The 26,680-nt window shown below is 54.6% G+C and overlaps 1 protein-coding gene across 3 annotated transcripts; it reads right to left on the reverse strand.

The window, feature by feature from the left end:
* Window positions 1-444: 444 nt before the first annotated feature.
* LAPTM5 (lysosomal protein transmembrane 5) lies at window positions 445-25,434 on the reverse strand. 3 transcript variants are annotated; one of them, XM_057714750.1, is made up of 9 exons: window positions 25,269-25,348; window positions 20,701-20,824; window positions 10,184-10,277; window positions 9,387-9,463; window positions 7,656-7,790; window positions 6,811-6,933; window positions 5,226-5,321; window positions 3,114-3,206; window positions 445-1,853 (listed from the first exon to the last, which is right to left on the reverse strand). In XM_057714750.1, exons 2-9 carry the CDS (start codon window positions 20,710-20,712, stop codon window positions 1,764-1,766), a joined length of 720 nt encoding a protein of 239 aa, XP_057570733.1. In that variant the 5' UTR covers window positions 20,713-20,824; window positions 25,269-25,348; the 3' UTR covers window positions 445-1,763. The 3 variants fall into 3 exon arrangements, with proteins under 3 accessions (XP_057570733.1, XP_057569847.1, XP_057571613.1); XM_057713864.1 differs by lacking the exon at window positions 20,701-20,824 and having other exon boundaries at window positions 25,269-25,434; XM_057715630.1 differs by lacking the exons at window positions 20,701-20,824; window positions 25,269-25,348 and adding an exon at window positions 13,274-13,295.
* Between the last annotated feature and the right edge of the window lie 1,246 nt (window positions 25,435-26,680).

The raw sequence follows: 26,680 nt of genomic DNA on the forward strand, positions 1-26,680 counted from the left end.
AGACTCAGCTCGGTGACACCTCCTCCAAGAAGCCTCCTCTGGCTGCCTGAGTTCCCTCAGACTTTCCCCATGATGGTGTTATAATCATTACAAGCTATTATAATCATGTATGCATCTGTCTTCCCCTTCCCCAGACTGGGGGTGACTGGAGGCTCCTCTGACCCACTGTGGTCACCCCAGTGCCCAGCGTAGGATCTGGCTCCAGGTGGGTGCTGTCCAGGGGAGTGGAGTCCATGCCTTATCAGAGAGACATCAGGGTGCTTACAGGGTCCATGATTTGTGATCAGAAAGAGTGCCAGTTCATGATGCCTCTCAGCTGGACATGGCCCCTGTGAGTTTCTGGACTGAATGAATGGGTGTGTGTGTGTGTGTGTGTGTGTGTGTCGAGGTGATGGAGGTTGGGTGCCCAGCCCTGGCCACACACCATATTTTAGAAACCACATCAGCCAGAGAGAAGCGTGTTGCTGCTTTATTGAAACTTCTTCCCCATCACACAAAGCAATGACACAAGGGGTGTTGGTGGGCAGCCCCTTGCACAGCCCTCTCCCTCTGTACCCCCTTCTTAGACCCCAGAGAACCTGCCTTTGTGGCCTCATCTCGGCATTTGGGTCAGCACCCTTGGGAATCCCAGCCCCCAGGGAGGCAGGCAAAAGGGGGTGCAGGGGCCAAAACCTTCCCTACGGCCCCACCAACACGAGCCCCCAAGGCAGGGTCTGTGCCCACAAAGAGTTTGCCTGTTTTGACTGAACTAACCTGTGGATTTAGTCCAACAAATGGATTTGTCTGATTTCAGGGCTGAATTTCTGCTTGACCACAAGCGTCAGGCAGAACAGGGTTGCCTACAACTTATCTGGCAACGGACAGGCTGTAGAATGGGCTGACAACTGGTTACTAGCGATGAAGACCACGGTTGGGGAGATTCATTTCCCAGGACCCACTGCTATGAGGCCACGTGTGACTGGTTGTTAAGGATGACAGCTCTTTAGCAAACCTATTGTGTGTTTGTAGGGACTGTTTGATAATTGAAACAACTGTTATTCCTGGTACTAGCCCTTGAATGACAGTTTGCCGACTGACTGAATTTTCACTTGAGTTAACAATTCTTCAGAACTCACAAAGACTGAATTAACCACAGTGGGTGGCTGGTTATTGAACCAGATTAAATTGAATGGCTTGGCGGCTAATTTGATTTTTTTTTATTATTGGACTTTATCACAATTCTAAATTAACTGAGAGTTGGCTGACAATAGTTGTTTAAGCAACTATTAGAAGAAATTGGATGTATGTATTTGGTGGGGAGAACTAATTGATGATTACTTGACTAAACTGCTCCGCGAATTGACAACTATTTACAAACCCACACAATGGACTTTGCTGTTTGACCACATTATTTTCACTGAACTGATGAGCGTTTTTGATTTGTCAGCCACTTGGTAAAACTGGTCAAGTTCAGAGTTATTTAACCAAACTCAATGACTTAGAAAGACCAATCATTTAAACCAATGTCAGAGCTGATCAAAAGAAGCCGAGTGCTGTTGGACTGAATTTTTGAGACCCAAGGCATCATTCAGCCTAAAGGGGTTGACCCAATGGTGAGCATCTCCCAGGCCCCACAGGAAAAGCAGGCCAGCGAGGGGGACACAAGCGGATTGTCCTGAAGTCAGCCAGGTGGTTCACCCCGGCCACAGGGGCCACCAAAGCAAAGAAGCGGATTGCGAGGCAGCTCCGCCCCTCCCAGCATCAGGGCTGGGGCCTGGCGAGCATCACACCTCTGAGTAGGGGGGTGGTGCTGGGCCCCCCTCCGGAATCTTGTACGGCAAAGACACAGCTTCCTCATAGGATGGCAGGACCACCTGGGAGAGACAGAGAAATGAAGGCTGAGAATTGACCAGATGGGACCACCTCTCCAACCTGGGGTCAAAGGGCTCCAACCCCCACCTCTGGCAAAATGATGCTGAGGATGACTAGCTGCCTTGGGTACTTACTACGTGCTAGGCACTGCAGGCAAATCATGAGGTTTCTGTTCCTGTAATGGACAGACTTGCCTCTGCCTGCTCAGCATGAAGCCCCCTGGTTTTCACACACCGTTTAAACAACACACCATTTTCCCTGGGAAAGCACTCTCAGTCCATGTGCTTTCAGAAGAATTGATGAGCGCTCTGATGCAGAGGAGTGAACATGAGACCTGGGCTGGCCACTCAAAGTAGAATTTCATCCCCCTGGCAATCGTCATTGTTTTGGGTATAGGCTTGTCACCCAAGCTGGTCTAATCAGACATGCTTCTGGGATGTCTTTCTTTCTGCTGGGGTTGCTGAGAGGATGGGATGTCAACCTAAGGATTTTGGCAGCTATTTTGCCACCATGAGGAAAGGGCTGCCTGAAAATAAGATCACGTCTGGACATTAGGCTTCAGCTACGCCTGAGCCAGACCTACATTGGACATCCAAGTTCTATAAGCTATGATGAATTCCTTTTCTTTTTTACATAAGAGACTGAGTTGGGTTTCTGACACTGGCAACCCAAAAAAGTCTTGACTAATACGATCCCCATTTTACAGATGAGGGAAGTGAGCCTCCAGTAATTTAAGCCAGCTGCACTTTTCCCATCACTTCTCCAATCAACTGCTTCTAAGTGCACTTCCTCCCTCTGCCTGGGAGTCTCCTTCCCCTTTCCCAGCTAACGTGTACCCACTGACAGTCTAAGACTTGGTCAAGCGTCACCTCCTCCAGGAAGCCTTCCCTGACACCCCAGATGAAGCCAGGTGCCTCCCATTGTCCCTGTGCTTCACACTGAGTTGTAATTGGATCTCTGTGTCTGGATTCACCCTGGACTATACTCTCCTCCAGGACAGAGTGGCATCTTAGTTCTCTCTGCATTCCAAGGGTTGGATATGACTCCAAGAGAGAGTAAGAGGCAGAAAATGTTTAATGCATGAATGAATGAATAGAATCCTAGACAATCAGAATGGAAAGAGATCTTCCCATTTCCTCTGGGCCAACCCTCATCTTACAGGTGGAGAAACTAAGGCTGAGCAAGGCAGAGAGACCTGCCCTAAATGATACAGTGAGTGGCAGAGCTAGGACTTGACCCCACCCCACCCCCCGCAGGCCCACCTTCTGCAGCATCTTGGAGTCGCTCCTCTCCTGGGCCGAGTTCATGTACTTCATGAATCTGTAGCATTTCCACACACACTTGAACATGCAGACCTGGAAAAAAGGCCCAGGTCAGGCTTTGCTTTGTGACCCTCCTCCTCACTGCCCCAGCAGGCCTAGGACAGATGCTGGGCGCTTCCTGGAGATCCCTGGCTTGCCCTGAAAGATCAGACCCCTCTTCCGGTTGGAAGGGGCCTCACCTGCCAGTCTCAGGTATTCCAGATGTTTCCCTGTTCACTGCCCCACAGACTCAGCACAGGAAGGAGCTTTTTAGAGGCTTCTGGGCCACCCTTCAGCCTCCCTGGCAATAATCCTGCAGACCCTGCTTCTCCACCCCTGGGGACAGGAAGCTCACCACCTCCTGAGGTGGCCCCACCCATCCTGAGACAGAGCTGACAGTGGGAAAGGTTTTCTTCAAAATTGCTGACAATGGGTTGTTTTTTAAAGCTGATTATCCAATAGTGTATGCAGTAGTAGCCCATGTTTATAAATGCAGAAAAATTATATGTATGCATGTCTATAATTGTCAGATGATGTGAGGAACTGCTTTCTCTTAGCAGTTGATGTAAGAACTGAGGAGAAGGTTTCCAGGGTGGGGAGTGAAGTCCCCAGGGGTGTGTTCAAGAAACAATAGCCAATAAGTCTCTCTCTGCCCCCAAACTGCCTCCTAAGGAAGGAGAGCGGATCCTGGCATCTGGAAGCTCCCTTGTTTACGGAGCCCCGTGAAGGGACTTAGAGGGCGCGGAAATAAATAAAATGAATTAGGAAAGAATGAAGTATGAAAAGTCAGGGCAAAGCAAAGAGGTGGAGCGTGACCAGTGAGGTGGGATGGAGAAGGAGGTACAGAGAGAACCCCCACTGGGGGAAGATAAAGAATAGGAAAGGGATGGGGGGACAGAGTTGTGTGGTGGAGTTTGGGCAGTTTTTCTCCAGCAGAGTGTATGGTGTAAATCCCCACATTGGTCCCCCTAACCCTTCAGGAATGTTCTCATTGTACATCACTAATGTGCTTGTGCTAGGTCAGTCCTTTGAGGGAAGGTTAAAAGGAGCGAAGTTGTTTCCAGTTTGGCACTGGGTGAGAGCAGAGACTGCTTGGGGCCTCAGATGAAAGGAGGCAGTGAGGTCTGGTTACACCACCCGCATAAAAAGAGGTGGCGGAAATGCACCCAGATATCAGAGATGCTGCTGTCTGAGTGGCAGTGGATGGTGGGCTGATCTGCTCATCTATAGTTTCTAAATTTCTACACTGATCATATGTTACTTTCACAATCAGAAAAGAACACTTTTAAAAGCCCTTCCTTTTCTTGAGTCGACACCAGCCTCCCTGTGGCTTCCGGCCACAGGTCCCTGTTGTGGCCTCTAGAATCCCCATGAGAGTCCTTCAGGTACTTGGAGGCAGCGATCAGGTCCCCCTTGAGTCATTTCTTTCCCAAGCTGAACTGCCCTGGTTTCCTTGACTCCTGAAAACAGCAGAGTTTTCTTGCCTCTTCACCCTTCTGTTGTGCTGCTATTAACACGCTCCTGTCTCTATCCTCTGGGCTTGACTACCCTTGAGAAGAAAAAAAACAATCCCCTCCACCCGTCTCATCACCAAACCTCTAGTAATATGACCTCAGGACCCATCTACATTTTGGTGCCTGAATCACATAAAACTGTTGACATGGGCAAAACAAGACTTAGGATGAGGTGAGACCCAAGACCCAGAGAGAAGTGACTTGAAAACCAACCACACAGCTAGTGAGGGAAGAGCTGGGATTCAAACCCAGGTCTTCCTGAATCTAATTCCAGACAAAACCGCTCCTCCTTCCCCTGGATCGGGGTGTCTCTGAGGTACATATTAAGTCCTCGACCCCTGAATGCAGGTGGATCTTCACAGATCCACTTGCTCTAAATGGAATGTCCCCAAGGATCCCACGTGGGGGGCAGAGGAACTGGTGTGGTGAAGGCTGGAATTAGGAGCCAAAAGCAGGGAGGACAGTGGCAGAAGACATGCTCCCCTGCCTCTGGCATGGGTGGTCCCGGGGCAGCACAGCCTCACCACCCCTCCCTGACCGTGGGGCAAGGACCACTCACCTTCAGGATGAGGACGGTGATGAAGGCGATGGAAAAGATGACCATCATCTTGATGAACTGGTTGTGAGCTATACCCTCCTGGCTGGGGAGGTAATTCTGCAACAGATTTGGGGGCCACATCAGTGTCTCTGCCACAAAGAACTCTAACGGTGCCCACACAACGAGGAATAAAAGCCAGCTCTCCACCACACAGGAACAAGCCGTGACACAGCCATTATCTTGGCCGATGCCTGCAAGGGCCCTGGGAGGCTGGTGCTACCTCCCACCTGCCGCATCCGACAGGTAAACAGACCCAGGGAGGTGGATGCAGCTGATGCCCGACCAGATGATCCTTATCCGGCTGGTGCCCCCATCCCCCAGCTGGCGGTGGGCCACACCCAGGCCCTTCTCTGGAGGAGAGTCTTGGCAGACGGAACCACCTAATCCTCAAACACCTGGGAGGTACGCCCCCACCCCTAGGGGCAGCTCATAAGCAGGACTGGTTGATGGAAGGTTCCCACTCTGGTGGGACAACCGCTGTGACATTTGCAAATATGTGCAGACGTCCTTTGACACGCCCCCCTCGAGTGTGGGCTACCCTTAGAGACTCACTTCTCACAAACAATAGGATGTGGCAGAGCCGAGCATGACCTCTGAGACCACACGGCCATTTCCGCCTTGCTCTCTCGGATCTTCCCTGGGAGAAAGCCGGCAGCCACAACGTGAGGATGCTCAAGCAGCCTCATCAGAGGCGCACACAGTGAGGAAACGAGCCGAAGAGCCCGCAGACACACAGGCAAGCCAGCCTGGGAGCCAGTCCTTCAGACCTAGTCAAGCCCTCAGTGTCTGCAGCCCCATCCCCAGCTGGGGTGCAGCCTCAAGAGAGACTCTGAGTCAGAACAACCCAGCTAAGCCACTTCCAAATTCCTGACAGTGATAACAACTGTTTATTGTTTTGTTTGTTTGTTTTATAAGTAGAATCTCTGAGATATACATGTATACATATATATATATATTTTTTTTTTTTTTTTTGGCTGCATTGGGTCTTTGTTGCTGCATGCGGGCTTTCTCATTGTGGTGAGCGGGGGCTACTCTTGTTGTGGAGCACAGGCTCTAGGCGCGCAGGTTTCAGTAATTGTGGCACACGGGCTTAGTTGCTCCACAGCATGTGGGATCTTCCCGGACCAGGGCTCGAACCCGTGTCCCCTGCATTGGCAGGCGTATTCTTAACCACTGCACCAGGGAAGTCTGACAACTGTTTATTGTTTTAAGTCACTATGTTTGGGGATCATTTCTTAGACAGCAGTGAAAACTCTAATACCACTTCTGCACTTCAGTTCACACTCTAGGGTACGCTCTGGGATCCAGCCTGGCTACTTCTAAAGCCACATGTCTGCCTGGCTTCTTCCTTTTGTCTAACTTGCTTCCCTCACTCTTTTCAGCTCTCTTCCTGAGAGCTCTTCTTCAGGAAATCACTCACACAAGAATCCCTCTCCCAGCTCCACTTTTAGAGAACACAGCCTAAGCACTGAGGCACAGAGAGGGAAAGCAACTCGCTCAGGGCCACATAGCCAGTGATGGGAGCAGACCCTCGGCCCAGACTCACCATGTGGTTCATGGACTTGAAGTTGAGATAGGTGGGCACTTCCATGTAGGAGCTGCAGAGGGTCAGGATACTCAGGCAGAAATCCAAGAGCTTCAGGGTCATCAGTGGGACCTTGGAGGGGCCCTTTGGAGGAAGAAGACAGACCAGCAAGTCAGGCCCAATCCAGAGGCCCGGGCACTGCGAGGCCCACAGTGCGCCCTCAGCTTGAGAGACTGTCAACCAGAGACGTCGGGAACTCCCCGGTCCACAGTACCCAGAGAGCAATGGAGGCCCATTTCTCAGACATTCACACCATGGGCTGCTGCAGACCCAGGACTAGAACCAGGGTCTCCTGACTCCCAGCCCAGGGCTATCTACGATATAGTTCCTTGGTCTCCTCAAGGACCACAGTCAGGGGAAATGTGAAAAGCAATTCGGGGAGCTGTGGCGGTGACTGGCACCAGGCGTCGTGGGCATTCCCACTAAGGATGCTCACCATCTTCACCTTCCTTCCTTCAACACGGTAACAGAGGAGAGACAAAGCAGGGGCTGGGGAGGGAAACGGGGCCTTTCCCCTTTCCTACAGTGTACATTCACACATGGCTGCGTATGTTCCATGCTTAGCACGTGCTGAGCTCCTGTGCACACTTTCCTTGTTTAGTGCTCGTAAGACATATTGATGAGATGTGATCTCAGACACACTTTACCGGAGGAAACGTGAGGTGATTTGGAGGCGCTCGGGGACTTGCTGAACTAGAAAGGAGCCCTGGCACACACACCCCACCCCGCCCCAACTGGCCTGAGCTCCTCCGCCTCCCCTGCTGGCTGCTTGTGGGACATGGGACAGGGACATGGGACATACTCACCGCCCGGCTGCTGCTCCGGGAGGCAAACTTGAGGTAGGCCGGCAGCTCGATGTAAGAGCCCAGCAGGGTGAGCAGGCACAGGAGGAAGTCCATGATTTGCAGGGACAGGAAGGGCAGCAGGTACTTCTCCCGGTTCTGAAAGGCAGGCCCAGCATGGTCAGGGGTCCCTTACACAAGGCTCCTCCGTGCAGCTGGATGGCCCCACAGGCCCCCTGGCCTGCAGTTCCCTTCCCTCCCAGGGAACTCAGTGCTCTCCCGAACCACCTGCCCAGCTTGGCTGAGGTCACCCCACGGGGATCCACATGCCGTCCTCTGAGGGAGGCTCTGGGCATGGGGAGAAGGTAAGACCCAGGCCCTGAGGGTGAGGCAGTCTTGGTGTCCCGGGAGACACCGGGAACAGTCCCCATCAAATGCTTGGGGGCTCCAGGACCAGGGTCTGCCTCAACTCGCTCTTAAGAACCCAATGAGGAAAGACTTTGTGTCCATTTTACAGATGAGACGGAATCAGAGAAGACCTCCTGGAAGTGAAGGCACCGGAGCTAGAGCCGGAAAGAAGCGGGAGGGAAAGGGGAGGGTGTTGGAGGCAGAAGGGCCAGCGTGAGACAAGGCCCAGAGGTGGGAAGAAACTTTTGCTGCTTTAACAGTGGGTCTCTCCTCTATGTAGGCCACCCCCGGGGATGTTCAGTCATAGTAAGAGGCCCTGGGGGGCCGAGGCTGAAGTCCCTCTCCTTCGACTGAAAGCAAGTGACCACTGTGACCAGTAGAAATGTGTAGGAACCCACAGTTGGCGACAAAATCACAGAAAGGGTGGTTTAGTGGTTTCTCATGTGGTTGTCTAAATATCACTCAGGAGGCAACCGAAATGGCCCAGCCTGAAGCTCAGAGGCTTCAGGGACGACCTGATCCACTTTCCTAGCCAGAGCATCTGTGTTTCTGCACAGCGCCCAGGAACCACCAGGAACCCGAGGGAGACACTCCCTGGGGTGCAGGACTCCTGAGAGAGCGGCGTTAGCCAGGGAGTGAACAGAGGCATTTCAGGCAAGGTGGAGACATTGCAAGCCAGCACCAGACCACCACCCCACCCTGCCGACCCTGGGAGTGCCAGGCCGCTGTCTGCCCAGAAAGGACTCTCTTTCCAGGGTCTGCTCTCATGCCTGTGTGGCCGGGGCCCTGGCTTCCTGCCCCCCGGGGGCCAAGGACAGACGGGTTCCTCTTCGCCAGAGTCTGAGCCACACCAGTCTGTCTCATCTGTTAGCTGGACAGCCCTGAGCTGGACACATCTACACCCTCCCCTCTGCTTTGACTCCTCTCACTGATTACAAAACCCACTGCTTTCTTCCGTCTACCTAGGCCTCAAAATGACCCTTCCCTTTTTCTCTACCGAATTCCCTGCCACCATTTGCAATTCAAAAGGATGTGGGTTGCTGGCTAGAAGTATCAGTGGTCAGTGACGGCTGCAGCCAGCTGTGAACACCCTCACCCGTGGAGGGTGTATTTTCACACGGAACCGAGGCCTCCCACCTGAGGGGTCTGGTGTGGAAAAGGGGGTTTCCAAAAAGTAAGTGTGAAGCTCTCTAGGGTACAGCTTGGATCTCCCCCAAATACCCACCTCCCACCTCTCAGCATGCTGCCCACGCAGTAGGTGTGAAGAGGAGGGCCAGGAGGGCAGCTGGGGCCACGCGCAGGCCGTCAGGTCCTGGCTCCCCTTCCCCTCCCCGCCCAGGCCCTCACCTTGACCACGCCGACCAGCAGGCTCAGGCTGATGATGAAGAGCATGGTGATGAGCAGGAAGCTGGAGATCAACTCAGCTGAAAGGCAACGAGAGCAGTGAGGGGCCGGGAGGTGCCCTCAGGAACCCCACCCGGGGTCCCAAGGGCCACCCTTTGGGAACCGCCGGTGTGGGCGCCATGCCAGTGAACAAGAAAGCCCAGGCCCCACCCCCCTGAGCAGTCCTCCGTCCTGAGGGGCTACCAAGACGGCAAACAGAACATTTCAGGTAACACAGGACGGTGTAGCAGAGGGTGCAGTGCGGGAGGGCAGCCTGGGGTCTCCTTTAACCGGGGTGAGGTGGGGGAAGGCCCCTGAGGAGGTGGCCTGTGAGCCGAGTGACCAGGAGTGCAGGCAGGGACCCCAAGACGGGGCCCAGCTTGGTGTGGTCAGGGCAGCTGGAGCGCGGGGTGCGAGGGGGAGCATGCAGGGAGCTATGAGATGTGGGAGATGCCGCCAGAGAGGTCGGCAGGGGCTGGAGCCCGCCGTCAGGAGTTGCGATTTTATTCTGTGTGATGGGCAGCTACTGACAGGGCAAGCAGGACCGTCCTGCTGTCACTGGTCTAAGCTGGTTAGGTTTGCAAGGCGCCATCCTATCTGCTCTCACACCTGGAGACTTTGGTGCGGACGGGTGGAATTTTTCTATTTGCAGACATCAAAAAGGACACGTGTTGGGGCCTCAGCTCCAGCCTGTCCACCCCTGGCCAGCGCCCCTCCCCCCCCACCCCACCCCCACCCCCTACGGCTTCCCCTGGACCTACCAATCCTGAGATAGCCCGTCTTTGAGAACTTGCAGGAGTTCTTGCCGTGGGCCACCTCCACTGAGTGCTCAATGAACAGCAGTACACTCATGATCTGGGGGCAGAACAGAGCATCCGTGAGCCGGCCCTGTGCAGCTCCACCACCAACCCCTCCCACCCCACGGCGTGCAGTCAGGGCCTGTAGGGAGGGATCCTGGTGGAGATGGGATATGGGTCAGTGGGGCATCCTGGATAAAGTGTGGCCTGTACAGATAGACAGCTCAAGCTCATAGTCCTCCTTCTTCCTCTTCCTAGCTGTGTGAGCTTGGGCAAGTTACTTGACCTCTCTGTGCCTCAGTTTCCCCATCTGTAAAATGCAAATAATACTGATAGCTACCTAAGGAGGCACATGGGAGGAGTGAATGAGAACATCCCAGGAGAGCACTTAGAACCACACCCAGTTCTCCCTAAAGCAATAACTGTGACTATGGAAGGTCAGATTTGAGGAAGTGGGGGAAACTGAGAGCTCTCACCAGTAACTGAGCCCCTGCTCTGCACTCCCTTTTATAATGACAAGGTCTGGGCATCGTGGGATCTTAGTTACAGCATCTGAGCATCATAGAACTTCAAGTTCTTGGGATCATCAGCACAGGCCTGGGAGCATCTGACCTGTGAATCCCAGCCCCCATGGCCCTTCAATCCCCATATTCAAAGTGGGGATAAGAATAACACCTGTCTCAAGGTTGTGGTGGGGCCAGATAGCATAAGCCACCTAGAGTACCTGACAAAAGGTAAGCACTCTATCTGTGCTATTATTATTATTATTGTTATTATTCCCTCTGGACTCTGGGTTCTGTGTCTCTTGTTCACTGCTTTAGCTGTTGTAGATGAATGAACAGAAGGATGGATGGATGAACGAATAAGCCCTATTCCCTCAGGGGACCCTTACTAAGAATGACAGAGAAAGGGCAAATCTGATGGGCATGAGTGTTGCTGTGGCCCTGGCAACAGCTGAGGTCCAGCCACAAAACTGCAGTTTGAAAGGACCTTGGAGGTCACATGACCCCTGCCCTCCATCTTCTAAAGCAGGAATTCTGCGCCAAGCAGCCTCTACTTAAATGCTTCCAACCACAGGGAACTCACAATCTTCCGTGTATCCACATCCTTACAGCAAGCCTTCTCCCCACTATGCACACACACGTCTCCAGGCACCATCTGCCCACACTGTGAGCAACACTGTCTCCTCCCTTGCCGTGGATACCGTACCTCTATTAACATGACCTAAGTTTACATTGGCTTTCTAGGCGGCCCTGCACTAGTAACTGATGCGCAGCTGACAAGCAACTAGACACCCACCATCTGTTTCCCCCTCGCTGATTGTGTGGGTTTTTTTAGCTCAGACATAGGTTTCAATTTGTCTTCCTGCCATATTACATCCTGTTCAGGGGGCAGAAAGGGACAGCAGAGAAGACTGATGAGGAACTGGGCCCCAGAGTCAGGCAGAGATGGATTTGAATCCAGGTCATTATGTGACCTTGGGCAAGTCACTCTACCTCTCTGAATTCCCTCATCTGGAAACTGGCAATCACTGGATTTAATAAGGAATAAATTGCATTGTATTTGCAAAGCACTGAGCTTGGAGCCCCGCAGTGGGTGCTCAGCAGGTATAATCTGCTCTTGGCTGGTGTGAGCTCACATGGGGCAGTGGAGCAGTACTGCGAGGCGGGTGCCTGGGGGCTGACGGTGAGCTTGCTCTAGCTTCCCCCTCTTTCTGGTGTGGGGTGAACCAAAAAGGCTTTGCTTCACCAGGAGGGTGGAAAGCAGCTCAGAGCGGAAAGCAGATGTGGTGGGGGCTGTGGCCGGTACCCACAGGAAACAGCTCAGAGAGAGAAATGATGCTTCCTCATCCCCTAATGCCTGGAGCTCCAGCTCCTCTTGTCCCAGTTTCCCCTGTAATGAGGGGTAGAGAAAGGGAGGCAGATGACTGTCTAGTCCAGGACAGAACAGGGCACCCTGAAGGATGGTGAGCTCTGGGGCTCCCTGGGGTGTGCCAGCAGGCACAGATGAGCCGCTGCAGCTGGGCTTAGAGAGGAACGAGTATCTATCAGCCGTGGCACAAGAAGGCTTTTGAAGTCCCAAGAGTCCAGGATTATCTGAGATCTAGAATGAAGCTCAGAATCTGAAAATCTCAACCTCCAGTTGTTGGAAAGAGCCTCTGCCCACTTATTTCATAAGCTCCTTCTGCTTGTTTGCTAAGCTCAGAGAGGTTAGCTGGCTTGCCCAAGGACACACAGCAAGTTGGGGACGAAGTGGAGGTAGAGTCGCAGTGTCCCAGTGCGTCCTGATGCCTTCCCACACACCCCACTTCCCAAGTCACCTCAGAGCCCTGCTATCCCTGACCCCAGAGGGCTCAGATATTTTGATCACGCCCTATGTCAGCAAAACATTTTGCACACACTACCCTCTATTTCTTGATTTCCAAATGATATCCTTGTGCCACTGTCCTGGTTTAGAATGAAAACCTACACACAAAAAAAATCCAGGAAGGAATATAGAACATGACTGAAAAAATTAGAAATTCTAATCTTGTCATTTTGAGGCCCCAGGGGTCATCTTGGGTATCACCCCACTTTGGAGACCAGAGCTAACCCACAGACCACTCCCCAAATCTTCATTTCTGACCCTAAACATCTCCTACAACCCTGCCACCGTGTCTGCAATCCTGCCAGTAGTGCCCCAACCACCCCTCTCCAACCACCCCTCCTGAATATTCTGGAACCCCAGGAAGGGGGGGGAAGAGGAGAGACATTTGTACAGCCTGACTCCATCCCATGTTTGCCACCCACATCATCCCAATGATCCTTCCAAACTCAGCCAAGGGACTGTTCTTAGTCCTCCCACCCCCATTTCACAGATGGGAAAAGCAAGGTTCAGAGAGGTCTGGTAATTTGTCCAAGGCCTCCCAGCTGATCATCTGTAGGGCCACGATTCAAACCCAGGCCAGTGGACCCTGGATCTGATTCTCTTCCCCCCTCCACTGTCCTCCCAGCATCTCCTGGCCTCCTGGCTCCGTCTGAGGCTTGCCCTCCTCCCCCACTCCCGTGTGGGTACCCAGCAGAGTCAGCAGGACACCGACCTCCTGCCGCCTCCTCCACCTCCCACAGCTTGTGCAAGAAGCAGCAGCAGACACTAGAAGCATTTCTCCTTTTGTAAAAACCACATGTGTTTAAAACCAACCTCCTCCTTTGCCCCATTTCACCTTCTCAAACATTCTGTAGAGGGAGGGAGGTAATTTTGTCCCCATCTGCCAGACGAGAACCCTGAGGCTCAGAGAAGGCAGGAACTAGCCCCAGGTCACAGAGCAGGGCAACCTCAGAGTCTGACTCAGAGCCTCTGCTGGCCCCTAACCTTCAATGGAAGACACCAGTCCCTGATTCAGAAGAAAGACAGGCATGGCAGCTCCCTAGGAGATGGGGTGGAGAGAAATTGACATTTACTGTGCACCTACTATGTGCTCGGACCTGTACACATAGGCTTTCACGGCCATCTCCCAAAACCCTGCAAAAGAGGCAATATTTCCCCCACATTATGGATGAGGAATGGAGGCTCAGAGAGGAAGATTCACGTGCCCTGTGTCACATGGCCCGGCTGGGATGTGAACCCTGTTGCCTGGGCTCCCAGGGTCCAGGCTCCCCTAAGGGCTGAGTGGTTGCTCTGGGACCCAGCTCTGGTCTCACCGTCTGCCCACCCTTCGCCCAGAGTCAATCCCCAGCCCTGGATGCCCTCAGCTTAGGGGACAGCAGCTGGGACATGAGAGGCCACGCCCACTGCTTCCTGGCTCCTCCCTGGCCTCCGTTTACACCCTCCAGTCAATGAGGAGAGTCACCCCTGTTCGCACTGGAATAGGTGAACTCCTGCCAGCTGCGGCATGCCACACCTAGGCTGCCCAGGGTCTGCCACCCTGGAGCTGCACCCCGCTCATCAGAAGGCCCTCACTGTTCCACCCACGTCCCCAGCCAAGAACCGACTGTAGCTGCAGAAAGTACCTGGTTTACCTATAACATAAGCTGGGAGAGGCCAGGAAACCCCAAGAGTCCAGAGTCCCCAGGCCACCTGGCCCTCCCCTTCCCCTCACCCCCCTGGTTTCCACGTGGACACAGAGCTGCCCTCTCCCTGAGCTCTGAGGACTTGCCTGGGCTGTGACTTATGCCCTCCTGAGACAGGAACAGGGCTTCTCTCTTCCTGCAACACCCAGGCAGATGGCATTCACTCGCCCACTTTTCCTCCATCACAGCGTCTTCCCACTTAATTCCACATGGTGAGATCATGTGGTTAAGAGCCAGGGTGCTGGATTTAAGTGGCCTTGGCCCCAACCCAGCTCTGTGCCCTTGAGCAAGCCACTAACCTCTCTGATCCTCAGTCTCCTCATCTGGGAAATGGGGATAATAACTGGACTTGCCTCGTAGGGTTGCTATCAGGTCAAATGACATGCCAGCATCAAGCCGGGCATACAGCAAGCGCTCCATCAGTGCACACTGTTGGGCAGGTATATAGTTGCTCCCTCGTTTGTTCATCCAGTAAACACTCTCTGAGCACATTACCGCCTCCATGCCCTGTCCAGGAAAACCACTGACCCTGGCCTGCAGGTGTCACAGTCCCCAGGGGAACCCAACTGGTGATGAGTGTGTTCACAGCCACAACATGGGAAGGCTCAGGGAGGCTTTCACAAACAGGAAAAGCTTGACCGTGGCTTTGATGGATAAGCAGGAGTTTTCCAACAGAGAGGGAAGAAAAGCATACCAGGGAGAGTGATCATTGTGTATAAAGGCTGGGAGCCAACTGTACAGACCCAGGGAAACTTGGGGGTGGGAATGCCTCTTCTCTGAGAGAGGGGATGTCACCAGTGGGAAAGTGAAGACCAGAGAGAGGCAGTGACCAGCCCCAGGCCACACAGCACGCATGTTGCAGAGTCAGAATCAGGCTCAGTCCTCCTCACGCCACACCAGGGCTCGGGCTGCATAACCGCATCAGTCTTGGCCACGCTCAGCCCACCCCCTGCCACCTCCGCTCTCCATTCCCCTTTCTCACCTCTTCCCTCGGCTTCTCCCTGGTTTCAGTTCCCATTTTCATCCCCACCCTGGCCCTTCTTTCTCAATAACAAACAAACACAACTTCCCTAAGCTGAGTAATGGAAGAAGCGGCTGGCGGAAGAAGTGGCCGGCCAGCCGGGAGGCCAGGAGAATTTCTGCTTGTTCTCCTGGTGGCTCTGAGAAGCAACCAAGAGTCGGAGCTGAAATAAAAGGGTCCGCTGTTGTAGGAGGAGAGGAGGAAGCAGGGAGGGTGGGGGTTGGGAGCACTACGGAACACGGCCATGGCCATGATGGTGGTGATGCGGCAGCTGGATGGGGCAGAGATGAGGCTCAGGCGGGGCTGACAACGGTGACAGTGCTGGGAGGGGGGCACTGGCTGTCCCGTGGCTGGGTTTAGCGTGGTGGTGACAGTTATGATTCTATGGGCAGTGATAACGGAGGTGACATTGGATGTGGCAGGGGTGGGGGTGATGGAGGCAACCACGGGTCTGCTAGGAGGTGGTAATTAACTGCAAGGACCGTAAGACTATACTGCTGCTGCTGAGGTCGATGGCAGAGGTGACAACATGATATGCTGGTGGTGATGAAGGTCGTGGCGATGGTGGTGGTGACACCAGACCCCCCAACGCTGGGGATCAAATACCAGTTCCCAGTCTAAGAACGTGGGTCCACCCTCTCGGACATCCTGGGGGGCTGAGGACCCACCCTCTTATAAGCAGGCAGGCGGAGACCCATCCTCTGAGCTTCCAGGGGGTAAACTTTACAGAGACCCAGCGGTCAGTGAGCGTCGACTACGTACCAGCCGGTTTGCGGACACGCTCCTGTCTGTTAACTCCACTTACCCCTCCTCACCAGTCTGTGATGTCAGGACTGTTTACCCACTTACATCAGAGGAGAACGGGGTCTGCGTGTGCCTCGGCTGAGGTTGCACAAGGCGTCAGGCCCGGGCTTGTCCTCAACCCTCCCCAGCAGAGACAGCGCCGCTTGCGCAATGGGAAACCGGCCCCAAGCGCACAGCACTTCCTGCCCTCTCCCCTTCCAGGGCTGCTCCACCCTGAGCCTGTGTCCTCCGGCTCTGGTGGCTTAGGAACTCAAGGGCTCCTGCACATTTAGACTATTATCACCGTAATCCCCCCCTCCCTCCTCCTCCTCCTCGCCCCCTCCCTGGAGTTCCGTCGCCTCTACCTCACCCACCCACCCTATTTTCCTTGGGGCCCCCTGGGGCTGTCTGGCCAGAGGATGGGAGAAAAGAACCAGACGTGTCAGCGTCAGAAGGAAGCTCCCCTCCCCCAACCCCACCCCACACTTCCTGTCACAGCTTATCGGGGGCAACTGTGTGGGGCCACTCCCCCCGCCCCTGCAGCACTGTCTCCCCAGACACCTCCCCAGCCGGCCCAGATACCATCACGACGTGCCCCCCTGGAGCCACGGCTCAGCCGCTGCCCCAGCCAGGCTGCCCGCACCTCCCTGGGAGCCCGGCTTCCCTGGAAGCTGCCTGCCTCCCACCCCACCCCCGCCTACTTTTAACTGCCACCCCCACCCCTACCTGGTCCTTGTACTCCTCTGTGCCTCAGTTTCCTCATCTGCAGAACAGAGGGAAGGCCCCACCCCCTAGCAGAGCTGTTGGGAGGAGCAGATGAGGTGACATAGGTCTGCTACCAAAGATGATTCAGAAAGATGGAGTGACCAGCAGAGGCGCTTGGTGTGGACACCAAGCCACCGGTCCCCGTGGCCATCGTAACAGCCCCACACTGGAAACAACCCCAGGGTCCTCCCCAGCACAACAGGCAAATACGTTGTGATATGTTTATGCAGTGACGTACTATACAGCATGGGGAAACGAGCTGGATACACACGGCCACACGGAGGAATCTCACACACACAGTATTGAAGGAGAGGAAGAGCCCGTGCTGCGTAATCTCACCCCTGGGCGCTTCTGGAAGAAGCCAGTGTAGCAACGAGGAGGCGGCATGAGGGGCCCGGGGAGCAGGTCCCGTCCTATTTCTCAACCTGGGCAGAGGTTACCTGCGTGTTCATTCTGAAGATCAACAAGACGTGCACTTACGTAAACTATACATCAATGAAAGGTTTGCGAAAGTAAAATAAAATCAAGATTGATTGCCACCTACTCCGTGTCAGGCCCTGAAGATTACAAAGATGTATCACACCGGGCCAAGCCCTGGATGAGCCTCTGGGCCTCCAGGCCAGACCACGTGACCCCCAGGGCCCCAGCAGGTGGGGGTGGGAGCTGCCCTGGGATGAAGAGAAATGCCGGGAGCTCGGGGCTCAGGAGTCGGGGCTCCAGGAAGGTTCCTGAGAGGCAGTGAGTCTTGAAGATTTCTCCCAAAGGGCAGTGGGAAGGGTGTTCCAGGCAGAGGGAACAGCAGGAGCGAAAGCAAAAGAGGGTGAGACACTTTTAGGAAACGCAAGAAGCTTCTCTTGAGGAACTGTAAATCGGACTCACCATGTGCCAGGCACACAGGAGGCCCTCAGGAAATGGCAGCTGCCGGTGGCTGGGCCAGTGGGGGGATGCAGGAGATGCTGGGGGGACATGTGGTTTTACAGGGATTTGACTTTGGGGTTGGCAGGGATGGGAAAAAGAGCACTCCTGGTGGAAGAGACAGCACGTACGAAGGCCAGGAGCTGGCAGAGAACATGGGTCGGATGGTGCACGCCACAGTTCATCACCCTGCAGTGTGCGAAGGGCCAGAACCGGAGCAGCTCACTCTGGCCCCGGGTCCGGAAAAGCCAGTGTGTCATCCTCCGAGCCCCCTCCCTTGCCGGTGTCCCGTGTGTGACAGCCCAGCAAGGCCTGGCCTCTGCCCTCTGCCCTTCAACCTTTCAGATCTGCTCCTGTAAAAGAAGACAGGATGGCCAGCCTTCCCCTGAAGGAACAGGCCCTAAGGGTGAAATTTCCTGCCCAGTGAATCCCAGTGGCCTCTGCCATTCTTAGGGGGAGGGGAGAGGCAGTGGTCATCCTTTATGGGCACCCATTTGGGGGCCCAGGGCCAGCCCCCAGGCTCGGTCCACACCCCCATCCTCCTTCACTTCCTGAGTATCTGGAGAAGTACCCTGCACCCCCCCAAACCATCCCCATAAAACATCAGTTCCTTGTTTACCTTCAGGGCAAAGGCCCCCACGTGATAATAAGCGCTACTATTCCTGGAGCATTTAGGAGAGGCCGGGTCCTCTGAACACCCACACACACTCATTCATTTGTCCTCGCCTCAGCCTTAGGAGGCAGTTTCAGGCATCATTCCCGCTCTCCTCCAACTCTGGAGGTGAAATTGAGACTGCATCTTTGCATGTGGGCTCCCTGTTTCTAAGAACAAGACTCCCCAGCTCTTACGGTTGAACCTCACCCCATTGCTGCCAAGAAGCCTGCCCCTCCCCTGCCACGATCTGGAGCAGCAGCGGCGGAGCCTGGGCCTCAAGCAGGACACCTGGGCTCTAGTGCTTTATCTACCCCAGGCTGCAAAGTCGCTTGGCCTGTCTGAGCCTCAGTTCTTCTTCTGTCGAATGGGGGCTCAGGGCGTAGCTACCATTTGCGGGGCCCGCACTGGGTGCCGGGTGTGTCTCCCACCTGGTTTCCTTCAAGTCTCTGATCCTGCAGGTCATAGTTATCGGCCCCCCGTGCACCGGGGAGGAAACTGAGGCTCGGGGAGGGGGAGGGACGCCCTGGGCCTGCAGCGGGGCTGAGGCTGGAAGGCAGGAGCCAGTGCCTCGCTCTACACAGCTCCCTGCTCAGCTTCCTGCCTCGTTAGAGGTTCTGTGCACCCACCCCGCCTTTCCCCCCGCGGGGTGGGGTCCCCTGGGAGACCAAGGCAGGCCTCAGAGTGAGCTCCGAGTGAAGCCCTGGTTCCAGGCCACTGCCCTGGGCTCAAAATAAAAGCCTCACTTCCGGGGGGCTCTGGACTAGGGTGGCGACCGAGAACCTCGGCCCACCCAGGCCCTGCCTTCCAGTCACAGGGCCGAGTCTGCGGGGGGCCCCAGTGCCACCACCAGGGAGGACCCTCCCCCGGGCCGGTGCCTCCCCCAGCTATGGCCCTCGGACAGCAGTGGGTCCCTCCAACCAAGGTGACCGCGATGGCTGGAACCACCATTCTCCACCCTCCATTCTCAGAAGGCCCTTCCTTCCCTTCCCTTTGGGCCTGAGAACCAGGAAGTTGGGAGGCGCTAAGGCCCAGCCTGGGGTCTGGCCCGTCCTGGCCCACCTCACAGGTGACTAGTCACCATCACTCGGCCCACCAAGCCTGGTGCAGCAGGAAGAGCCCAACTTTGCCCCCAGAAGGCCCTGGGTGCCACCCCCCATTGGCCCAGTGGGTGCAGTGGTCCCCTCGAGGGCCTCCAACATTTTATAAGCTAGAAGGTGGGGTGCACACCCCAGAGATGAGGAGCACAAGTGAGTCCTCACAAGGGCCCCTTGGCCATGGCGTTGGGGAGGGGCCACGACTCCCACCCTACCTCACACGGGGGCATCAGGCGTGAAGGCAGAGATTCTAACAGACAACCTAACAGTCGGGACCTATTTTTAGGCCCCAAACAGATGATCTCTCAGAAGAGGCGTGGCCTCTGGGCACAGCCCACAGCCCACACTGGGCACTCGCCTGCCAGCCCCCACTCTCCAGTGGGGCCACATCAGCTCAATACCTCATAATGGTGACCCTTGAGACAGGGACCACTGGCCCCATTTAACAGATGAGGAAACTGAGGCCCAGACAGCAAAGGCACCTGCCTGCTCAAAGTCACATCATGAGTGAGTGGTGGAGACGGGTCTGTGATCTTTTCCATCCCAAAGTGGAGCAGAGAGAGACGAGCCGCTGGAAGTCTAAAGAGGACAAGCAGGAGCGCTTCCTGGAGGGGGAAGCTTCCTGTGAGCTGGACCATAAGGAAGACATGAAGACTGGGGGAGAGAAGGGCCCCTCAGACAGACCGACCACCCAGGGCCGTGGGCCAGGTAAAGAATTCATTTGTTCACTCGCTGGCTCGTCCCACACCCTGCGTGCGGGTGGCTGAGGCCTGGAGCAGGCCCCTCCCCCACCCCCCTGTGTGATCTGGAGCAAGTCAGGGACCCTCCTGGGCCTCCGTTCACTCATCTGTGACATGAGAGCACTGGGTCAAACAGAGATCCATCCTTTCACCGTGAAGCCTGAGAGAAGCCAGGGATTTGGTCCAGTCTCAGCCTTGCTGACCTCGGCAGCCTCGGCCACCACACCTCACGGCCATCCCTCCCTCGACCCCAGCTCTACGAGCTTCTCAGTGCTTCCAAAGCATCAGCTGGCCCTTCCCACCTCCAAGCCTTTGTTCAGGCTGCTCCCGCCACAGCATGCCCTTTTCTCCCCAACATTCCCAAGCGAAGTCCTGCTCCTCCTTAGCACTCAGGCCTCCTTCCAAAAGCCTTTCCTAAATCCCCAGCCTCCACCCGGGGGCTGGGCTAAGGCCTCCCACCTGTGCCCCCATCAGAGCCAGCGCGGTCACCCATCAACGCCATCATCCCACGTTCTCCTTGGTAGGCTGGAATCCCTAGAGGGCAGAGGCCGGGACTGAGTCAGGCCCATGTGCTGGCCTGGGGCTGGGCACAGTAAGGAAAGGAAAAAATGAATCTGCATGCACCAGCGGCTCCTTAAAATAAGACATTGAGTGTTTTATTATTAGCAGTGCCTCAGACAGGAGCCCGCTGCCAGCACGTCTGTAACTCAAGTGGTCAGACCCCAGAACACTGGTAGAGAAAGTCACTTTACGGCAGAGAAATCTAACAAACGCCATCTCAGCCGGGTGATCAAGGTCAACGACAACAGTGAGAAGACATGCAGAAGCGCATACCCTTGATGTGAAGTGTGGAGAAGGGCACTTCACCTCTGCGATGATCCTCCCCAAACACATTGCCCGAGTCTAACCAAGAGAAAACCACCAGAGTCCCATTTGATGAATATTTGACAAAATGCGTGACAAGGACTCCTCAAAACTGTCAAGGTCATCAGAAACAAGGAAAATCGGAAAAACTACCACAGCCAAGAGAAATCTAAGAGGGCGTGAGGACTGTATATAACGTGGGGTCCTACAAGAGAAAGAGGACATTAGGGAAAAGCTGAGGAAATCTGAATAAAGTGAGGACTGCCGTTAATAATAGTATATCAGTATTGACTCATCGATTGTGACAAATGCACCATATTAACGTAAGATGTTAACAGCGAGGGAAGCCAGGTGTGGGGTGCACAGGAACTCTGTACTACGCGTTTGCAACTTTTCTGTAAATCCAAAACTGTTCTAAAATAAAACGTTTATTTTTAAAAGTAATACATGCTCATTGTACCAAATACAGAGAATACAGAAAAATAGAAAAAAATTAGAGCTTTCACAGCCTATAACCCAGGGACAAGCCGCGGCTAGTATCAGTCTCATGTCCTCCAGGCCTTGTTTTGGTGTATCCTGTTGCTACAGGCTTGAGATCACCGTGGGTGTACGCTTTTTATCAGATAACGGATCTCTAATGGAACTCAAGGCACCTTGGAGACAAGAGGTTAGGGAGGGGGATATTTCTGGGCAAAAGGGTCTTCCAGGTCCCAATTTCCTGCCATTAACTTGGGACATGCTTTGGGTTGCCAGAACCAAAGAGGCCACTTTACAAAAGTTCTCCAACTCCTCTACGTGCAAGTCTGGGTCGTAAATCGTTCATGACCCAGAGAATCCTCTCCACAAACCCAGTGAAATGCTGAGGAAGGTCCTGCAGCCGTTGGACGGGGAGGTCCTCCAGTAATAACAGCCCGATGACTCAGTAAAGCAGGGCACTGTCTCAGGATGCCAAGAGCCCGATTTAACCCCACCCCCCCCCAGAGGGGTGCAGTCCACAAATAGCTCTAAGGTGTGCAGGGCCGTCGCCCACGACTGGCTCCAGATGACGACCAATCTGGGTGATCAACACATCTGGATGGCGGCTTCTCTTTTTCCATCCAGATGTTCGAGGCCCTGACAGCACACCTGCCACCCCACTGTCAGGCCACAGAGAGAGCTCCCAGGCCCTGCCTTTTCTGGGAAAGAGCAGAGGACTCTCACAGAGGGGGCAGGAGGACGTCCTCCACTGGAATCAGTCAAGGATCCCAGCCCAGAGAAGACCGCCTGCGCCAGTTGTACAGCTTCCAGACTTTTCTTCTGTTCTCCTGCCTTCTGCTCTAGAACATCCCATGGCTCCCTACGACCTACATTAAAGACAGTGGTTCTCAAGTGGGAGTGATTTCACCCCCAGGAGACATTTGCAATGTCTGGAGATATTTTTGGTTGTCACACCTGGGGCGATGCTACTGGCATCTTGCAGATAAAGGCCGGGGATGCTGCTAAACATCTTGCAATGTACTGTTCAGTTCCCACAACAAAGAAGTCTCCCGCCCCAAATATTAATAGTGCGCTATAGTGAAGGTCCAGCCTCTAGCTTATCACTCCAAGCCCCTCCCACCTCCTGCTCCCCAACCTAAAGCCTCCAGGTTGGTCTGTGTAGGGTCCCCTGCACAAGCCATTGTCCTCGGCCTCCACACCTTTGCACACCTATCCCTCCCCTATCCATACTCCCCACAACCAAACTCTACACCTCTGCCAGTGGCACCTCCTCCAAGAAGTCTTCCCTGATCACTTGCCCACACATTCTCCAGGTCTGTGGGCAGGAACTGATGCCGCTTAATTGTGTACAGGTAAGGACCGCGTACGGCATGATCAAAAAGAAACCTCAAGAGTCACAAAGTCCAGGGCTTCCCTGGTGGCTCAGTGGTTAAGAATCCGCCTGCCAATGCAGGGGACACGGGTTCGAGCCCTGGTCCGGGAAGATCTCACATGCAGAGGAGCAACAAAGCCCTGTGCCACAACTACTGAGCCTGTGCTCTAGAGCCCACGAGCCACAACTACTGAGCCAATGCACTGCAACTACTGAGCCCGCGTGCTTAGAGCCCCTCCTCTAGAAAAGAAGCCACCACAATGAGAAGCCTTCACACCCCAACAAAGAGTAGCCCCCGCTCACCACAACTAGAGCAAGCCCGCATGCAGCAACGAAGACCCAATGCAGCCAAAAATAAAATTAAATATGTAAAAAATAAATAAAATAAAGTCACAAAGTCCAGGGTTTGCAGGGCAGACTCTGAGCTCAGCAGCCTGCAAATGGATTTGACTTGGTCTGCACAGGGATTTCTTTTTTACCTCAAATCAGTCACCAACATGGAAACGGCAGAAATTGTGACATAAAAGCCTGTGCTTCCTGTTTCTCCAAACGTCGAAACAGCGGCTCCTGGGGCCCACCATTCCTCCATGGCAACAATCGGCGGAAACAGAGCAGCCACCAGAAAAGACCCAGAACAGGCTCCCCAGGTCACGGCCAGGTCCATCTGCCCCACTACGCTCACTTACAGGAGCCACCCGGCTCCTGGAGACACTGGCATTTCAGACCTCTGAGCCGATTCACACCCCCTTGCCCATCATCTCATAAAGGCAAGACGGAGGCCCAAGGGAGCAGCTTGTCCAAGGTGACATAGTCACTTCGAGGCAGAGCGGGGGTAGGGACCCAGGGACCTGCTTCCCATGGGGACACCCCTGCTTGCTACACAGTGTTTCCAAGAACATTGCACAATCTCAGAGCTTAAAGAGGCCCTAAGGACTTGGTCTGGGGACAAGTCAAGATGCCATTCACTCCACTCAGGATCACTCTTGCATTGGAAGAAACTACGCAGAGCAACCTCTGAGCTCCACCCCAAACCAGCGTTCTGGAGTCGGACAGCTTGACTTACAGGTGCACGGGCAGCAGGCTCCGTGTCTGAGGCGCTAAGAATAAAGTGCTTAGCGACCCGTCAGGCACTGCTATGTGCCTTGTAGACATTTACTCCCTCGATCCTCACAACAACCCTATCAGAGACATATTATTATTCTCATGCCCATTTTTTAGACGAGGAAACGGACATTCAGAGAGGTTAAGTAAGTGGCCCAAGGCTGCACAGCCAGAAGGCAATGAGGCCAGGATTTGCACACAGGAGTCTGGATCCAGAGACTGTGAACTGAACATTGAATAGCACCAGCCCCTTGAAGGCTGGGCTCTTGCGACAGCCCCGCCTGCGACAGGAAGCAGATGCAGCCAGGTCTCAGCAGCTGACAGCAGCCCACCACAGTGTGCCGGATTTAGGCCAATTTTGAGGAAGCCCTTCCAGGCTCATAAAAGAACTGCTAACCACAGGCCCTGAGTCACCCTGGGAGGAAGGCGCCTGGGTCTGGGGGAGCTGGGTGTGGGTCCGAGCTGTGGGGGGGGGGGGCGGGTCTGGACAGGGCAGAACAGAGACCCCCAACCTTCAGCCACCAGCACAGAGGAGGAGCCTCTGGCCCTGGGGGCTGTGACTGGCCCAGAGTCACTCTGAGTTCATAAGAGGCAAGACTCCGTACCTGGCTGTGCACACAGCCTTCAGAGGGGACCCGCAGGGCCCGTTCCTCCTCGGCTGGGCCCACAGCACTGGCCAGGCACCCTGCTCATGGGTACTCTAAGAGGACGTAGCCCCCTCCCGCCCCTCTGGAAGCACGAAGGGGAGATTCCCATTTCCCATCCCCTCCAGTGGCCCAGGCCCCAGGGGAAGAGTCGCAGCTGTGCCTGTGACCTGACCCCATTTCCTGACAACGATCCCAGCTCACGTTTCTCTCAGGATTCCTGGCTTCCAAAGCACTTTCACATCTGTTGCTCCGCTTATACCTGGGTGAACTGTTGGCTGCTAAGGGTCCCATTTCACAGAGGCAGAAACTGAGCCTCAGAGAAAACGTGAGGTACATTCACTTAGAATAAGGACCACTCCTCCCACTCCTGTCACTGCTGCAGGGTCCCCTCACCCGCTTGGACAGAGGGGGAGTCTGAGGCCCAGAGCAGAGAAGGGACTTGTCCAGGGTTCCACGAAGAGGTGATGAGCGACGGTCCTCTCGTCCGAGGGGGCTCCATAGATGGGGAGCCACTCTCACATGCACACACGCACACACACGGTGTCCCGGGCCACCTGCACACTCACCACATGGTAGATGGCCAGGGCGGTGGTGGCCACACGGACGTTGAAGCAGCAGCAGGTCTGGCGGGTGGCGGCCGCGCGGGGGGCCATGGTGCTGCCGCCCCTCCTCCAAGGCACTGACAGCACTGCCGGGGAAGCAGCCAGACGCCTGGAGCAGGCAGAAAAGGGGAAGCTGCCAGCTGCCCTCCTCACTTCCTTCCTGCCCCTCAGACAGGCAGGGGTAAGGGCGTCACAACGGGGGCGGGGCAGCTGGGAAGGGCCCCAGCCTGCCTCTGAGTGTGACAGTGGGCTCCTGCCACTCCCAGGAGGGGCTTCCCTTACACTGTCCGTCCGTCCCTACCATTCGCCAAGGCTGGGGTTTAAGCAGGTTCACCCATGGCCCGCTTACAGGATGCCCACCACCACCCTTGGAGGCAGGGACTGTTAGCAATCCCATTTCCAGACAGAAATGCAGAGGTCCAGAGAGGTCAAGGCATTCAGCCAAAGTCACACAGTAGTTAGTTCTGGTGGCAGGATTCAAACCCAGCTCTGTCCGGCTGCAAAGCCAGCTATAGTCTAGTATTTCCTACATGTTCTAAGCACGCTCCTGGACCCTCACCTTTAATCCTGTAACCATTCCTTTAATCCTCTCCTCAACCCTTTGAGGGAGATCCTATTATTATCCCTGTTTTACAGATGAAGAAACTGGGGCACAGAGAGGGGAAGTGATTTGCCCGAGGTTACACAGCCCACGGAGGAAGGAGGATTTGAATGAAGGCTTGACTGTTTCTAGAAGCTATCCCCTCAGAGCTGGTGTTCTCGTCACTCTACCCCAAGCCTCAGGGCGAAGCATGTCTTCCTGAACTCTGTCCAAACCAGGACAAGAATAATTACTAAACAAATCCATCAACTACGTGTCAGGCCCTGGGCTAGATTCTTCCCACAACTGGGTTATTAATGCATTACAGCAATCTGGGACAATCGCCATCAACCCCTCTTTGTGAGCCTCAAGACCCCCTGATGCTCCCATGCAATCACGGATTCTCCCCCCTCGTTCTTGGGAAAAGTTGGAATTAATCTACCGTGACTATTAAGTAAGCCACACTGTTATCTATACTCCCTTCTCAGATAATAAATTATCCATTCATAGCACAATAAAGGAAGGGAATATGAGGCACTGGCAGAATTCCTGTAAGAAGTGTGCTCTGTCCAGACACTGAGCTCACTATGTGAAGCTACCAATGGAGAACACAGCAGGACCTGCTGTGAAGTCCCACCCTCTTATGAGATCGCAGAGTTAGGATTGGTCACTACAGCTGCCCATCATTTTTACACCAGAAGAGGTTATAAAGGGTCTTTAAGCTCCTCCCCCCTGGCAGGAGTTGCTCTACTGGATCTACAAAACTTGGCTGGTGGACTTGATCAAAACTTTCTCT

This window comes from Hippopotamus amphibius, chromosome 1 (assembly GCF_030028045.1).
Source record: "Hippopotamus amphibius kiboko isolate mHipAmp2 chromosome 1, mHipAmp2.hap2, whole genome shotgun sequence".
Taxonomy (NCBI): domain Eukaryota; kingdom Metazoa; phylum Chordata; class Mammalia; order Artiodactyla; family Hippopotamidae; genus Hippopotamus; species Hippopotamus amphibius.